Raw genomic sequence first — 17,108 nt, forward strand, 5'->3', positions numbered from 1 at the left:
ACTTCATGGACATGTGTTTGATATATCTGAGACCTATAATATATGCCTAAAAGTAGCATAATAGGAGAACTTTAAAGCTGGAGGAACCCAGAGCGCCCGGAGATAACAAGACAAAACCAAGATTAGATAACAAATCAAGAAATTAATGTTTGTTTTTCTAAATGAATAACCAATTTAGGAAAGGTTACTAAAACTGGAAGAACCCGGAGTGCCCGGAGATAACCATACATAACAAATTAAGAAATACATTTTTTGTTTTTCTAAATGAATAACCAATTTAAGAAAGGTTATTAAAACTGGAAGAACCCGGAGTGCCCGGCGATAACCGTACATCAAAAATTAATTCAGTTTTTTCATCCCACAAAGAAAGGGTACATTTGCGCCCATTTCAAGTGGAAGGACTCCCTTTCTGGTCCGTCAAGAAGCCTGAATCCATGAAGAACATCCGGGCTGTTCCTCGATGTTCTCCGGCTGATCGTTCGACACATGATGCGCCGGGACAATTGGGAACTGGTCTTTCCTCTCAAAGAGCCCCTTGACATTTTTCCAGAATGTAGAATTCTTCTGTGTGCCGGAAGCCTCAGTGGGAATGTCGTTAGCATGCGCGGGACGTTCATTAGCGTTGGTTTTAAATATCTCATTGAGTTCATTGTTCTGCGTCTCGACTGTTTGTACTCTAACCTGGAGTCCGTTGTTCTGCCCCTGGAGTGTTTCAACGTTCTCTTGGAGTGTTTGAGCGTTCTCTTCAAGTCTATCGTTCTGTACGTGGACTGTTTCAATGTTCTCCTCGTACCTATTGCTCTGCTCCCGAAGAGTGACTTTAATCTCCTTCTCTGTCTGGAGAACCCCTTCAACTTTCTTAGAGATTTGAACGTTCTCCTTGAGTTCATTGTTCTCTGCGCGAAGCTTTAAAATGCTTTCTTGTAGACCGTCGTTCTGCCCCTGGAGTGTTCTCACGATCTCTTGGAGTCCATTGTTCTGAACCCGAAGGGTTTTATCGTCCTCTTGGAGACCACTGTTCTGCACCCAGAGGGTTCCAACGTTCTCCTCGAGTCCATTGATCTGCTCCCAGACTGTTTTAATGTCCTCTTGCAGTCCATTGTTCTGCGTCTGGAGAACTTTTATGTTTTCTTGTTTCCCAATGATTTCTGCCCGGTATGTTGTAATGTTCTCCTTCAGTACAACGTTATTTGCCAGATGCATCTCTCGTTGGTTCTTATGGATTTCAATGTTCTCCCTGATTATGTCGTCATACTTCTGATGCATGTTATTGTAACCCTGGAGAACATCATGTGATGTGTTGCTAAAGGGGGTTCTGACGTTCTCCTGAGGTCCATCATTCTGGGTCTGGAGTCCATGGCTATTATTTGGTAATAATGTCCTGTTCTCTAGTAGAAAAGTGTTCTGAGCCTGGAGGGTTTTAACGTTATCCAACAATTGATCGTTCTGCATAGAAAACACATAGGAATACATCTCCAGTCTTTTTACATTCTGCTTGTGCCTATCGAGGTTTGCCTGCAGAACGTTTTGATTTCTCCCATAGACAACAATGTCATCTTTGTAAATGGTTTCATTTCTCAGTAAGACACCCTTATCCTCCTTTAGTTTTGTGTTCTGCGCCAGTAGTGGGGCTTGATTTCCCATTATGGTTCTGTTTTCTTCAATTAGCCTATTTCTCTCCAGTTGGAGAACTCTGCTCTCGTGCTGCACTAAGTTAAAGTTCTCCGTCAGTCCGTTGTGCTGAGTCTCCAGATTGTCTTTGTCTTCCTGAATTATCTCAATTTTACGATTCAGTAATTTGCACTTTGCACTGAAAGTGTTGAAGTCTATCTGCAGACAATGGTTCTTCACCTCGTGTATTTCACTGGTTTTCTGAAGGGCGTCATATTTTCCCTGCAGTTCAGTGAATCTCTCAGAGTTCTCCATCATGTCATCATCTTGCTTGTTTTCTGCCTGGACGACAGCCCTATCCTCCCTTTTCTGAGCTATTTCCATCACACCGGTAATGTCTGTTTGGGGGGACTGACTGACTTCAGGGATATCCTCAATTTTTTTGCAAAGTTTCTCGACATCAAGGGCCTTTAGGTCTCCATTATATTTCACATAAAGCGTTTTGGAGTATGTCATGACTTTATCACAAGTCTCTAACTCCCTGTTTAATCTCCCAATCTCACAGGCGTTCCTGCGTTGTCTAGTCATTTCACTACTCTGTTCTCCAGCCATCACTCTTTCTCTTTCTATAGCAAACATTTATTCACTTTTAAAACTAATATATTTCTGCACAAAGTAAGTTGTCTCTATTAAACACCGAGTGTCCAATATGATAAATAAAATGGCGCGCTGAGAGCTAATGTCCTGCTTCCTGTCACGTAAGGATTGGGATCGGTAATGAAATGAGTCCGTCAGCCCAGCTGTTTATAGGAAATAAGATGAAAGCCAACATGTGACGGAATGCGATGACGTCATAGGCACAAATGGAATGTCTGAGCGTGTTTGTGGCTGCTAGGCAACACAGACAACAGCTTGGACTCCGCTGTTTACTTCAGGAAAACAGTGACATCACTTTTGAAGGCTAAAAGGGGCGGGACATCTCTAAGCAATTGACCAATCACAACAGAGCCGGTCAGCTAGCCAGGTCTCTATGTGTTTTCTATTTGTTAGCATTTTAATATAAATATATGTATGGAACAAAAATAACCACAGTGGCACGGTGCTAAATTCAGGCACTTAAAGGATCCTTACTTTATTTTGTGTGGTAATACAAAAGCATACAGAATTATAGAGATAGGAGAGACGATCCCTTTCATTGAGTTTCATTAAACCGTACACATAAAATGACTAATAATTACATACAAGCCTTTCCTCTGTGGCTACATCCACACGTACCCTCCACCTCCACCAACAGCATGCATCCTCTCTGCTCAAAATCAGCTGCTCACACCTACTGGTATTTTGTTGGTAGTAAAAAACCCAAAAGTAAAACAGAAAAATAAGTATGCCATAAAACAAAAAGGGGATCATACAAAGATCGCACTCGTCAGACCCGATGGAGGATTTTATATCGAAATAGATGTTTACCTACATCTACACAACAGTATGCTTTAATTTATATTTTTTTTTAGTTTTGAAGGATTATTCAGGCGCCAAAGTTACCCTCCTTTTGTCTGCATGTATGAAACAATATAATATCTAATTTTGACATGTAAACTGAAAGGAACAACATATTGCAAGAGGGAAGCTTTGAAAGACGGGTCGGTTTACCCAAATTTACAAAATGCATCGCCTCACTTCCCCCTGTTGGTGTCCAGTGAATTCCCAGAGGGAGGTTCAATAGGGACGTTATCTTTAGTGCAAAATATTTCCAGGAAAAACAGTTTACAGTAAAGATTTTGGATTAGCAGGAAACTCTTGGAAGAGACGTCGCTTCAGAGAACCCTGAGCTCATCTGGAATGACAACTCAAGGGAGAAAGTGTCGACAACTGTCCGGGAGATGATGCTGGACCACTTTAAACATCAGAAGGATAATCCTGACGTGAACTGGAAATTGCCCGAGGACTTCACAGTGGCTTATGGAGCAGGGCAGGGCGAGCTAGAAGTTGGTGGAGTCTTCCAGCGCATCTTTATTGATTATCTTTTAAGGAAATTCCATTTACCCCCTTTGTATTCAGATGAAAGTAACTCAAATAAAAACCCCTATTGTACAGAGTAGGATTAGAGCCACTTTCTAACGTATAACTGCGAAAATCGAGAAAAAAAAGTCAGAATTTCGATTAAAAAAAAAGTCAGAATGCAGAGAAAGAAAATCTGAATTTCCAAATTTAAACTCAGAATTTGGAGAAAAACATGTCCATTTCTTTCTGAAAATCTCAAAATGTGCGTGTCCTTAAACGTCTTCCGTATAACTGAGAGCATTTGTCAAAAAAAAAAAAAAAAAAGTAATTTGGGTGAGTCGACCCTTTCACACTCACCGTCAACACTTAACAATACAAATAACAACAGAAGCTTCTATATGTGGAATGATTTGTAAGTTATAGCTGTAGACAAAATAAGTGAGATTTGTTTTGACCATGTTTGCTAAGGCTCATGATTATTTAAATCTCTTCTGCTCGACCCAAGAAAATCCCCTTATAAATACGATCCTACCCGCTGTGCAAAAATAGTGGATAAATGGCGGACTACTCCAAGCAACATAAATACAAATGGAAGACTGGTTTCACTCTGTAATAAACACAGGGTGGACCCATTGCAACTAATAAAGACGTTTTCTTCATTTAGGTCTACGAGGATGTCCTGCGCTTCCTCCTCACAAACGCTCTGAGGAGGAACCGAGGGAAAAAAGGGATTTTAATGAGAAGAACATTCTGGTTTGCTAACTCCCAACACACGTGGGAATGAAAGGATGGAGTGCAAAGGGCGTGAGGAGCAGAAAGACCTCTTTGCAGTGGACCGGGATGTGGTCCGGTCCTGTAGTAATGTGGAGATGTTTCCTTAGTGTCGGACCTGGTCTTCTTTCTCCCCAGGACTGTTATCTAACCTTTGTTGGTGTGTGAGTCCAGTCTCGCACTGTGTGAAAGCAGTCGTTTTATCATTTAGAAATGGTCCCTTACTCGGTGAAGCCCACCACCACCGATCAGATTTTTAATACGGACTGCCACTGAAACGCCATCCTGGGAATAAGATGTACAAACACTGGCTCCCCCCCCCCCCCAAAACCCAAAACAGATTGTCTCATTAAAGCCGAAGTCCTTCAGATGATTAAATAACACACGTTTTCATTTAGTGAAGGCGGCCACCACGGCCCACATGAGTTCGTTGACGTTGGGTTTGGCGCTCTCCTTCTCGGGCTCCAGCTCCAGCAGGGTGTGGACTCTCTTCATGCCCAGGTCGTACTGCTCGTCCTGCAGGGGGGCGAAGGCGTTCTCCAGGACGTCTGAGGAGTGGGCGAGGAGGATCAGAGAGAGGACCCTCTTGTCCATACGATGGGGGTCGTTCACCCACTTCTCCAGAACCGACTCCTGGACCTTCTTGACGAGGCGCTGCGGGGGGAAAGAACATCGACATGAGCGTCACAGTGTGCATCACATGGTTCCAGCAGGTTTCACTAACTCAAATGTAAGACCTTTTAAGACCTTTTTAAGACCACTTAACTGACCGTGAGATTGTAAAGCCTTTACCCCCAAAGTTTCGAGTGTAACCGTTTTTTTGCGAAAGGTGCGGCGGGCTTCAAACACGTTCCCTCCACTGGTTTCAACCAAGCACTAAATTCGAAGTTTTCCAACCAAATACGGTTGAACTTAAACTTCCCCATATTTATTTGTAAGTAGATTCGAAGATACCTGAGTTTCTGCTTGGTTGGTTGCTAGGTTACTAGCTGGGTGTTCTCCGATAAGGGGCCGGGGGAAACAAAGTTATTGATCACTGGTTCCATGTTGATTTATTTCAATACAGATTGTTGGGGGGGAACTGAAAGGCTCTTACCGTAATGGTTACTTTGCAGCCCGGACATTTCCCCCAAAACACATTTAGACCCGATCTCAACACAGAAGTACCTTTCCTTTCCAATCCCATCATTTTTAGGAACTTATAAATCATATTTAAGACCTTTTTTATATATATTTTTTAGACTTTTTAAGACCCCGCAGGAACCCTGGGTTCAGCTGCTGTGCGTTCAGCTGGGTGAAACAATCCAACTTTATTTATACACCACATTTAAAAACAACAGAGTTGAACAAAGTGCTGTACATCAATACATATATAAAAAAGCAGCATAAATACATTTAGACAAAACCGATAGGACAAAAAGAAACTAACGTAAAAGCACCAGACAATAAAACCATACTTATAGCCACAGACTGAAAACCCTCATACATGATGTAAAAACATTTTAAAACATAAAACACAAGGAGAAAGCCTCAAGTGTGTTGCCTCTGAAATATAGTGGAGTAAAAGTATTCGAACATAAAATGTCAAAATAGAACTTAAGTATAATACTTAAAGTTAATATCCTTTTTTCATTTCCCCACTGCTATAAGTAACATGTTATATTACCCTGTTACTGCTGAAAGTTGTGTATTAAGTTACCCTTACACTCTGCCGACTATATGCTAACGTTAGCGACCTCAGCAGCTAGATCAAACATGCACTTTAGTCTCAGTCAGACTTTAACAGTAGAGCTGGGACTGCACAGGTCAAACATAAAGCTGACTGTACACACACACACACACACACACACACACACACACACACACACACACACACACACACACACACACACACACACACACACACACACACACACACACACACACACACACACACACACACACACACACACACACACACACACACACACACACACACACACACACACACACACACACACACACACACACACACACACACACACAGGCCTGTTGCAGCATACCTGTCTGCCCCACCTGTGCTGCTCTGTGTTTATGCAGTAAGAGTAAATACTTGTCTTTGTTTGTTTTTTACAGTTCTGTAAGTTCACATTATTTACAATTTGTTTAGTTCATTTACCTTTTTTTATCTCAAAAGAACCGATGAGAGTACCGTTAAAGGACCGGATTGATAAAAGTAGTAGTGCCGTTAAAACCTTAAGAATACCCCTCCCTAGTCATAAAGTGTTTACTTCTCAGTCAAGAGTCTCAAACAACATGAACGTATGCTGATTTGTTTGCATTACATCTCAAGCTTAATGGACTTGTTTACCTGTTTGATGGTGTTGTTGGTGAGCGGGTGTGTGGTCATGTCGAACAGCAGGAAGTTCTGTTTCTCCGTGGTCAGGACGCCCTTCTCCACCAGGTTTTTGGCCAGACGTTCCCGCACGTTCCTCAGCTGGTAGTGAAGCTTCAGGGGATTCCAGGTCTCTCCTGGAGACAGCAAAACATCCAGGTTAGGACTTTAAAACACACGTTTCTAACACGCTACATGTCACGGTGGCTGGTTTCAAACTGATGATGCTGCTGCTTCTAGTTTATTATTAAAATACTGGCAATAACAGACACCATTACAGTGTTCATTTTGGCAGCTGTTTTTGATTTAGTCTTAAGACGAAAATGGTTATTAGTTTTATTCACATTTTAGTCCTTTTTATCCTTCATAGTTTTAGTCGATGAAAAATCATTACATTTTAGTCAACTTTGAGTCAAAATGTTTTCTGTCTTTAAATCAATTCAGTTAGGCAAACACAGGTATCTGAAATTGGAATCAATGCGACGGCATCAAGTGTTGAAATTCGTAAAGCAACATTTCACTCTCAACACTTTACTTGTGTAATGTCTAGGGATGGGTACATAGCCGTGGGAACATGTTTCAAATGGGGGGTGCTGTGGGGGTGACACCAGGGCCGGTTTTCACCAGTTTGCTGCCCTAGGCAAGATTTTAGCTGGTAATGAAAAACCTCTACAAAAGACCAATACACTACAAACAGAGAAACGTATTGACATGGTGGACAGCTTATATAAAAAGGCTTCAAATGTATTTAGTATTGCATGAACATGTTTTCATTGGGGGGTGGACGTCACATCCTCTAGTGGGGTCCGGGGGAGCTCCCACGGGAAGATTTTTTTTAACATTTTAAAGTAAAATGCTTCAATCTGGTGCACTTTGAGCGCCCAATTACTAGAGACTGATCTAGGGGGTACAACTCTAAAACACCCATGTGAAAAAGATCGGTTTGCATTTTAATAATCAAATAAGTATGTGAACATAACCGATAACCTACCATAGCCAATAACAAATAAATGTAGGCTAACTTGTTTTATTTTTGTGGTTCATTTATATCTTATTTTATTAGTTAACATTTATTTATTTATGCATATTTTTAAATCTCGTCATTGTTCTCGTTGACGAAATGAACACGGCACCATCAGCAGCCAAACCTGCCTTTCAAACTGCATACATATCTTATTAATACTCATAAACCACTGTGTATATATATTCTAATTCATGTATTCTATTTATTTAATTTGTATTGCACATTTGTACTTGAACTTCTTATAACAAATATTTTAATTGCGTTTTTGAAATCTTTTTTTGCGCTTTACATATATATAGTGATTTTATTTGGATTATACATACAGTAATTTGATCCTGATACATTGCATAGGATAAATGCATTTAAAGTCTATTTTATTCATCTCTACCAAATAAACATTAAATAAAAACTGATAAAATATCATCGTCTTCTTTTTCTTAATTTCTTGTCTTCTGTAAATTCCCCAAAAAGCAAAAAAAAAAAAAGTTTCTAAAATGTTACGTGAGTGGGTGACGTGAAAACACGTCACCCACATGTCTATACAATATTAATATAATAATAATAAATGATAGTTAGAGGCACCTTTCAAAGCACCCAAGGACACCTTACAATTCATAAATATTCTATGGAAAGGTTTCAGACGGCACAATAGGAGCACCACAGCGAGGAGGCTGATCTGAACAGGTGGGTTTTGAGGAGGGTCTTCATGTTAATACGATTATCATCTACGGTAGAGTGGTGTTTCCCCACCGCTGAGCAGCTCTATCCAGCTCTGCACGGTCTCTGGAGGCTGCGTGTCCTTGATGTGCTTCAGAGCCTCGTCCAGCAGAACGTCTCCTGTCGGCGCGTCAGACTTACAGATCACCTTCACAAACAGAAGGAGAAGTGTTTCATTCAGCATGACGGGGAACAACCGTCTCACATCCTGTGTGAGGAGGAGCCACACACACTCTGATACAACGCAGGGATTAGTTTCCCCATAAGAAGATTAATCTCTAGAGGAAACTAATCCTGCTGCTTACAGGAGCTGAAGAGTATCAAATGTCTCATATATATATAAATAATGACATAACAAGAGCCAACAAGTAGAGATGTCCCGATCCGATCACGTGATCGGGGATCGGAGCCGATCACGTGATTTTCAAAAGATCGGAATCGGGAGGAAAAAAATCGGGGATCGGGATCTTTTTTTTATTTTTTATTTTTATATAAATACTTTTTTTTAAATTTTGTATACAATGTTACAAGACAAAAATGACCATGTTCAAGTCTTAAAGTCATCCATTCTCATTGATGTGAAGCTCGCCCGACGAGATGCAGTGGCTCCACGGGGGTTTCACTTTTGCGACAGCTTGCAAAGTGCTCATTTGTGAGTTCACCGAGCCGTACCCTGACTGAGCTACACTGGCTAAAATTGCCCGTGTTCTGCCCGTGTCAAGCAGAGAGGGGCTGCGAAGACACCTTGGACACGTTTCATTTCAGCTCTGCAGCAGAGGACTTTGCCACAATGAAAATAAGGAGAAAGTAAAAAGTGACCTGGAAGCCCGACAGGGTGAATTTGATGCCATGTAGCCTTTTGTTAAAACGGGCTACAGATGTTACAGGTGTTTTGTAATAGCCCTATATTTTAGCGGCTAATGAGGTTTTATTCAATCGTTCCTGTTTGTTTTGCTTAATCGTTTCTGTTGTTCATTAAAAAGTCAAACTGATATGAGGTCGTTGTCATTCTTTCGTCAACCTAGGTGTACATTAGACCCTCCAGAAAAACGCAATTCTGCAATCGCAGAATTTACCGCATAGTCAGCAAAATGGCGCAGATTTTTAAAAGGCCGCATAATCCCCACATTTTTCCACACAAAGTTAAAAAAAATAAAGTTAACTCATCTTGACGTGAAGTAGTGATGATGACACGACGTCATCAGCTCGCGCATCACAGAAGGTAAACACCACCGTAGAGTGAACGTGTGGAGCTCACTAATCCATCTCATTTACCGACGAACATTTCTACTAAAGACCGGGCAAAAAGTGGGGGGAAACTATTCTGCACCCCGTGCAACTGTGTGTTGGAGCATAAGAGAAAATCGACGGTGACGACCCACTTTGATTCATTCAAACATTCGAAAATGCTTTCTGCTGCTGCGGACAAGAAAGCCATTCAACTCCCGTTCACCGAGGCATCAACCTCCAAAACCCTTTCGAGGGCTACAAGAAACGAAGTGAGTAGCCTACAGGATTGAAGCTGCAGATAACGAACGAGTAAATGAAAACAGAATGAGGCGGTGTGTGTGGTGGGGGGGGGGGGGGGGGTGTGTGTGTGTGTGTGTGTGTGTGTGTGTGTGTGTGTGTGTGTGTGAGAGAGAGAGAGTGTGATTAAAATAGCCCAATTGCTTTTACAATAAATAAACATTGAATGTGTTTAATTGAATAGGAAAGGGGTTTAACGTTAGTGGCAGGTTGTGTGTGAGAGAGAATACATTTTTTTTTCTTCATTTTTAAAAATCTATTATTTTTCGCAACTTCCCGCAATTTCACAGCATAAAATCACATAAAAACCCCGCATGTTTAATCGCATAATCAAGGAGTTTAGCCCGCGTTTTTCTGGAGGGTCTAGTACATTATAGTTGCGTTTGTAAAAGACTGTTATTGAAACATGACCGGTAAGTTTAGAATTTGTCCGGTAAAATAAATGATTTCCGGACACTTGACTGGCAAGAAAAAAGTCCTAGCGGGAAAACATCAAATGAAAAAGAATACATCAAATAGTGGAAGTAAAATGCAGGAATAAAAACTGCGTACATGTCTTCACAAAAAGATTCCCCAATTTGGGAAAACTATATAAAGAAAATCTAAATCTTCCTCCTCCTCCTCTTCCTCACCTTCCTGGACAGCAGGCTCCTCCTCCTCACCCCACAGGCCTCCAGAGTGAGCCTCCCTCTGAGAGCGAGCTCCACCAGCATACAGCCCCGCAGCCCCGAGGAGATGCAGTCGTTCCAGAAGGACGTGTAGCCCTGAGGGGGGGTGGGGGGGGGAATCAGAGAAGAGATGAGGATGGGTTTGAGAACAATCTGAATATTTTGACTGCATTATATGATGTTTTTTTGCACAAAGTGTTTTTAGAATTGATGTTGTTATATATGTTTAGCTGTAACAGAGTATTCTTACACTCTGGTACTTCTACTTCTACTAAAGAACAAGATCTGAGTACTTCTACTTTTACTCAAGTACAAGATCTGAGTACTTCTACTTTTACTCAAGTACAAGATCTGAGTACTTCTACTTTTACTCAAGTACAAGATCTGAGTACTTCTACTTTTACTCGAGTACAAGATCTGAGTACTTCTACTTTTACTCAAGTACAAGATCTGAGTACTTCTACTTTTACTCAAGTACAAGATCTGAGTACTTCTGCTTTTACTCAAGTACAAGATCTGAGTACTTCTACTTTTACTCAAGTACAAGATCTGAGTACTTCTACTTTTACTCAAGTACAAGATCTGAGTACTTCTACTTTTACTCAAGTACAAGATCTGAGTACTTCTACTTTTACTCAAGTACAAGATCTGAATACTTCTACTTTTACTCAAGAACAAGATCTGAGTACTTCTACTTTTACTCAAGTACAAGATCTGAGTATTTCTACTTTTACTCAAGTACAAGATCTGAGTACTTCTACTTCTACTCAAGAACAAGATCTGAGTACTTCTACTCAAGAACAAGATCTGAGTACTTCTACTTCTACTCAAGAACAAGATCTGAGTACTTCTACTCAAGAACAAGATCTGAGTACTTCTACTTTTACTCAAGTACTATCCTTAAGTACAATTTTGAGGTACTTGTACTTTAGTTGACTATTTCCATGTTATGCTACGTTGTACTTTTACTCCACTACATGTATTTAATACCTTTAGTTACTTTACAGATCTGGATTACATTTTTTTTTCTCTATCTTTTCATTTTATCATCATCATCATCATCATCATCTTGTGCACTAAAATCTGATTGGCACAAAAGTATGTGATATTAAATGTCTCATGAGTTGCATTCGAGGCGGTGCAACTTTAGTTACATAACAGAATTCCTAAAAAGAACAAGGAAGGATTAGAAAGGGAGACTTCTTATCTTGTTTTGAAAGAGAATTGCAGAAACGCGATGTAACCGGAACAGCAACAGAGGGTAGGCAACACGTCAGCGGAGAAGAGGAGGACGTGTTACAGCCTCCTTTCCTCACACAGACTTCTAAAGCAGGACCAACCAGAACATCCAGGCTCCTCAGAAGCACCTGTCCTCCAGCTGTAGGACTCTTAGATATCATAATGAAAAGCTGCAGGACACTCAACCGGTTCAACGCAAAGGGAAAAATGCAACAGAACAGGTGTCTCTCTAATTCACTCCACGGAACATTTATCTAGGGAGTCGTCTGAGTTGAGCTGCCAATTGTCCCACAGGTGTTAGTGTCATATATCTATGCTGTTATTAAGTGTGAACGTTATCTTATTTTATGGTTTATACTTTGTTTAAAGTGGACCTATCATGCTATATTTGAACAATATATTGTAGGGCCATACCTATATAAAGTATATAAATATAGTTTTTTTTCCAAAATACCAAAACGATCCTGTATTTGAGCCATGCCTCATTTTGCTCTTTCCAGCGCGGTTTTTGCAGGGTGCTGATTCTGTGAGCTGCAGCTGACCACGCCCCCCTGCAGGAGAGGGGAGCGTGCTTTGAGAATTAGCTGCTAGGCTGCAGCGGGGAGAGGAGGGGGAGAAAAAGAGATCTCCTTCCACCGTGTTTTATTCTTATAGAAGTAAGAAGAGAAGTAACGGGGAAGAAACCCTCCTTTTTACGCAGCGGTCCAGACATAGACATCAAACGGCGACACATATTCAGTGTGCAGTTCCTTTGGCATTAGGGCAGGGATATCTAGATACTCTCCAAGGTTTGACATAATGAATTGTGCTACTTTTAAAGCAAGCAACTATGTTTTCAAATCTGTAATCAAAAAGCTCCTCAAAAACGCTATCGAAGCAGTTCCTGCCGTTGCTAATAGTTCAGACTCTTTTTCTTAGCGGATGCATGTCAATTTAAATAAATACAACTATTTTTTAAATCAATAAAATAATTTTCTAAATCCATAAAAAAGAATTTCAATTAATATTGGGAGTCATGTCGTTACTTTGTTGAGAATGTGGCCATGTGATAAGCGGGATGATGTGCACATAGCATAATGTGCCTTCATGCCGATCTAGATCCCTCCGCTTGGCGTGGGGCTCCTGATCAGCCTGTCGCTGTTCTTTTCCCCTTTTCGCTGCACATTATCCCTTACTTATGATTATATAGAGTCATTATTCATTTGTTTTAAAGCAGGAGGCGCAAACGCTTGCCTCGGGGAGGGAGAAAAAGAGCCACAGCGGAGAATAAACAGAAGGGCAACCATGCAAGGCAAGTCTTCTTCGCTGCTTTTGTGGCAGACGACAGCGCCACTTACAGGCCTGGCATATGTACTACAGCGTCTCCAGCGCTTTCGAGCGGCAATGGCCGGCCGTGGCCCAACCTCTCATTCCCGGTAGGTGGAGAATTGACCAATAGCCGTAGCGCCACTTCTGTGACGTCATAGAAGTGTTCAAATCTGGATCAGTCTGTATCAGATCCGTTGCAGCCCCTTTTTAAGAGATTTGGGTAAGGAGGAAAATAGAGAGGGGTGTGTTTTCTGACACTTGGTGAGTTCCCTGGAACACCGGGGACACATGTTCATGTATCAAAGATGTACAAAAGTGCATTTTGCATGATAGGTCCCCTTTAAAGTTAATGCTCTACGAGGAGGTGGTTTATTTCACTGCTTTTGTCTTTGTCTGTCAATAAAAACAAATGCAAATCAACCACCATGAAATTGCAATAAAGTTTAGTATTTGGAAAACTGGGGGTTCATTTGATGTCTTTTTCTTTTTATGTTAATGATATGGTATCTGAAGTTATTGGAAGAGCATAACTTAAGATTTGTATTGCCATAACTACACTGTAGCTTAAGTGCACATGACAAATACAACCTTTCAATCGTTGTAATTATCTTTCATTAGTAGTAGGTCGGTCTATTATAGTGATATCTAACATTGTATTTCATTCATAATAAAATGTGCTACTGTTGACATGCTACTGCAATAATAGTACAAGAAAATCAAGTACATCTAATGTTGCAGATAAAGCTACCTCCTTTCGTCTAAATATCCACATACCCTACATATTTATATTTGTTGTTGTTCCTGCAACTGGGTTATTTATATTAAGTAAAGAGCATAACACTTAACATTTTAAATACAAAAACTACACTGTAGCTGCTTTGCATGTAAAAAAAAAAGATACAGATTCCCCAAGGAGCGGATCTACATCCGGATGCATTCAAAGCCTCGTAATTCCCAGCTCTCAGTCTGAAGGTGCAGTTTGTTAACTTAGCTGACGTGTTGGTTGCAACACTTCTTCTTTTTTTTTTGCACTCAAGACTACTTCCAGGTTGGAAAGGTGTCACGAAGAGGCTTCTGGCGACATGTCAGGATTCAAAAATGGTAGCCCAGGTAACCTCAAAGTACACCACTACAGTTTGGAAGAAAGTTAACGAGGTAATTAATTTAACGGGGGATAATCGCTTTCACTGAGCCCGTGTGTTTACGAGCAACACCTGAGTTACTACAAAACATGCATTGTGGAAAAGACACTTCAACGAATATTAAGCAACCTTTGAATAACCCTTAAATAACGACCTTTCTAACCACTGTGTAAATAAACCTAAGATAAGTGGACACTCTGTTCATTCCTATGAGAGCTGCTCAGTGGCGTCTGAAGCCCAAAATGAAGCGACTGTAGATCCAGAAAGTACCCGGATCATGCCTACTGAGCATGCGCAGTTGAGTTTTCCCTTAAGCCCCGCCTCCGATCTGCCTCTCTCGGCCCAGTCCAATGAATGGGGAGATAAAGTAACTCTGAATTCAGTTTTTAGCAACTTTTTACAACCTTTAAAAACCCTAATGATTTAAATAATATGAAATATAAATATATAATATAAAAGTGTTAGTGATGGGTGGTTTATTAGCTAAAAAAATATTATACGCTGATTTACAGACATCTCATTCCCAATGTAAGTCAAGGGGAAATGGTATTTTTGGGAAGTACATTTTCTTTAGTACTTGGAGTACTCATACTTGCACTTTACTTGAGTATTTCTATTTAGAGCTACTTTATACTTCTTCCCCCTTACATATTGGAACATTTATTGTACTTTTTACTCCACTACACGTATTAACACTAATAGTTACCAGCTAGTGTTTAAATATTAAACACATGACATTTTATATATCAGCCATGGTGCATAATGGGTACTTTTACTCTTGCTACTTTAAATACATTTAGTTAAAGTATTTTTACTTTCACCAGTGGTGTAAAGTAACTAAGTAGATGTTCTCAAGTACTGTCCTTCAGTAATATTTTTGAGAGACTTTTTGCTACTGTGTACTTCTACTCCACTACAATTCAGAGGTTAATGTTGTACTTCTACTCCACTACATGTATTTAATACCTTTAGTTACTTTACAGATGGGATGAATGATGTGAAATATAATCAGGTGTTAAATCAGACTTTAGTTCCACCTGGAGTAAATCCACAAGCTACCCTGCAGTATACAAAGTCATTCAAACTAGCTGCACCTTTACCAGCTTTGAGAACACTTTAATGATCAATCATTATAAAACATATCATATATATTATTCTGAAATGGACCATTCTGCACAATGACTACTTTTACTGTCGCTACTTTCACTATATTTTGATGAGAATACTTTTCTACTTTTACTCGAGGAACATTTTGAATGCAGGACTTTTACTGTAACAGAGTATTCCTACACTTTGGTACTTCTACTCAAGTACAAGATCTGAGTACTTCTACTTTTACTCAAGTACAAGACCTGAGTACTTCTACTTGTACTCAAGTATAATATCTGAGTACTTCTACTTTTACTCAAGTATAATATCTGAGTACTTCTACTTTTACTCAAGTATAAGACCTGAGTACTTCTACTTTTACTCAAGTATAATATCTGAGTACTTATACTTTTACTCAAGTACAAGACCTGAGTACTTCTACTTGTAGTTAAGTACAAGATCTGAGTACTTCTACATTTACTCAAGTACAAGATCTGTGTACTTCTACTTTTACTCAAGTACACCATCTGAGTACTTCTTCCACCTCTGACTTTTGGAAGCTGCAGTGCTACCGTTTGACCACTACGGTGATTCTCAAAAATCGGCTTCAACGGTCGGCGCTCTTCCAACGGTCGGTTTGCAACGTAAACAGTGAGTTAGCTTAGTTTAGCTTAGCCTTGTTGACGGGATTAAAACCCTCACCTCCTGATCCTTGAGGCCCAGCAGCAGCACCTCCTCCATCAGGGTCAGACGGGTCTCCTTAGAGTCCCCCTTGTCGTCCTGCTCCTGGTCGTCCTCCTCCCCGCAGCGGCGAGCCTCGTCCTCTTCCTCGCCGGACTCCCTGTCGTTCTTCCGCTGGACGAGGCCCGAGGTCCTCTGCTTCAGAGAGGCCATGGCTGTGAAACTCGAGCAGATCCCGAAGAGAAGCGCCTACCTGGAGCGACCGGAGAGCCCCGCAGCATGTAGGGTGAGTGTTAGAGGTGAGAACCCGGGGAAACGGCCCACAGGTCGGATAAAACTCTCAGCCGTTTGACGTGAAGCTCAGCTCCGGATTCCTGCTTCGGATCTGCCCACTTCCGGAGCCAACATGGCGGCCGCCGGGTGGCAGTGGCTGGAGTGACGTCACGTTGCTGGGCTGAAACGTCTGAATATACAGTATGGTCTGAACACATCTTAACTGCTGCCTAGGTGCAGCAGTAAAGTATAATTCACAACACAAGTCCTACTTAACTTGTCGAGGTACCTGATTATTTTTACTTTACTCCATTTCTACTCCACTACATTTTTGAAAGACATTGTTGTAGTTCTTACTCCATACATTTAATTGACAGCTGTAGTTTATCATTTATTGATTTTCTCAGTTGTTATTCTACAAACCAAGACATACAAAGCATGCATATGCGGTTCAAAGTCACAAAGTGATGATATATAGCCTACAGCACATGCTTAAAATCAACATTTCCATTTCGAAATGTTTTAGGGCTTTAAACATCACAAAATCGCTTTAAAAAAGTCGATAGGGTAAAATAAAAGTAAACAAGACAGACAACATTTCTTTATTTTAATTTCCTTTTAGAAATATAGTACGATAAACTCTTGGACTAATTATTGGAAAACTACAAAATATATAAGACAGT

At 40.6% G+C, this 17,108-nt stretch overlaps 1 protein-coding gene across 1 annotated transcript; it reads right to left on the reverse strand.

Annotated features, from left to right (window-relative positions):
- Nucleotides 1-2,714: 2,714 nt before the first annotated feature.
- On the reverse strand, nucleotides 2,715-16,589 carry LOC307026985 (Golgi phosphoprotein 3-like). The gene is made up of 5 exons (XM_079695142.1): nucleotides 16,174-16,589; nucleotides 10,658-10,789; nucleotides 8,532-8,646; nucleotides 6,734-6,894; nucleotides 2,715-5,037 (listed from the first exon to the last, which is right to left on the reverse strand). The coding sequence occupies exons 1-5, from the start codon at nucleotides 16,363-16,365 to the stop codon at nucleotides 4,774-4,776; spliced, it is 864 nt and encodes a 287-aa protein (XP_079551268.1). The 5' UTR covers nucleotides 16,366-16,589; the 3' UTR covers nucleotides 2,715-4,773.
- Nucleotides 16,590-17,108: the final 519 nt, after the last annotated feature.

The sequence above is a fragment of the Notothenia rossii genome (genome assembly GCF_949606895.1).
Source record: "Notothenia rossii genome assembly, contig: scaffold_209, whole genome shotgun sequence".
NCBI lineage: Eukaryota > Metazoa > Chordata > Actinopteri > Perciformes > Nototheniidae > Notothenia > Notothenia rossii.

Excerpts from the sequence above, each read along its gene's own strand:
- LOC307026985 (XM_079695142.1), bottom strand. The coding sequence starts at position 16,365 with ATGGCCTCTCTGAAGCAGAGGACCTCGGGCCTCGTCCAGCGGAAGAAC. Across the intron at positions 8,647-10,657 it reads GGAGCCTGCTGTCCAGGAAG|GTGATCTGTAAGTCTGACGC; the intron begins GTGAGGAAGAGG and ends CTGTTTGTGAAG. Across the intron at positions 5,038-6,733 it reads CCAACAACACCATCAAACAG|CGCCTCGTCAAGAAGGTCCA; the intron begins GTAAACAAGTCC and ends TTCCCCCCGCAG.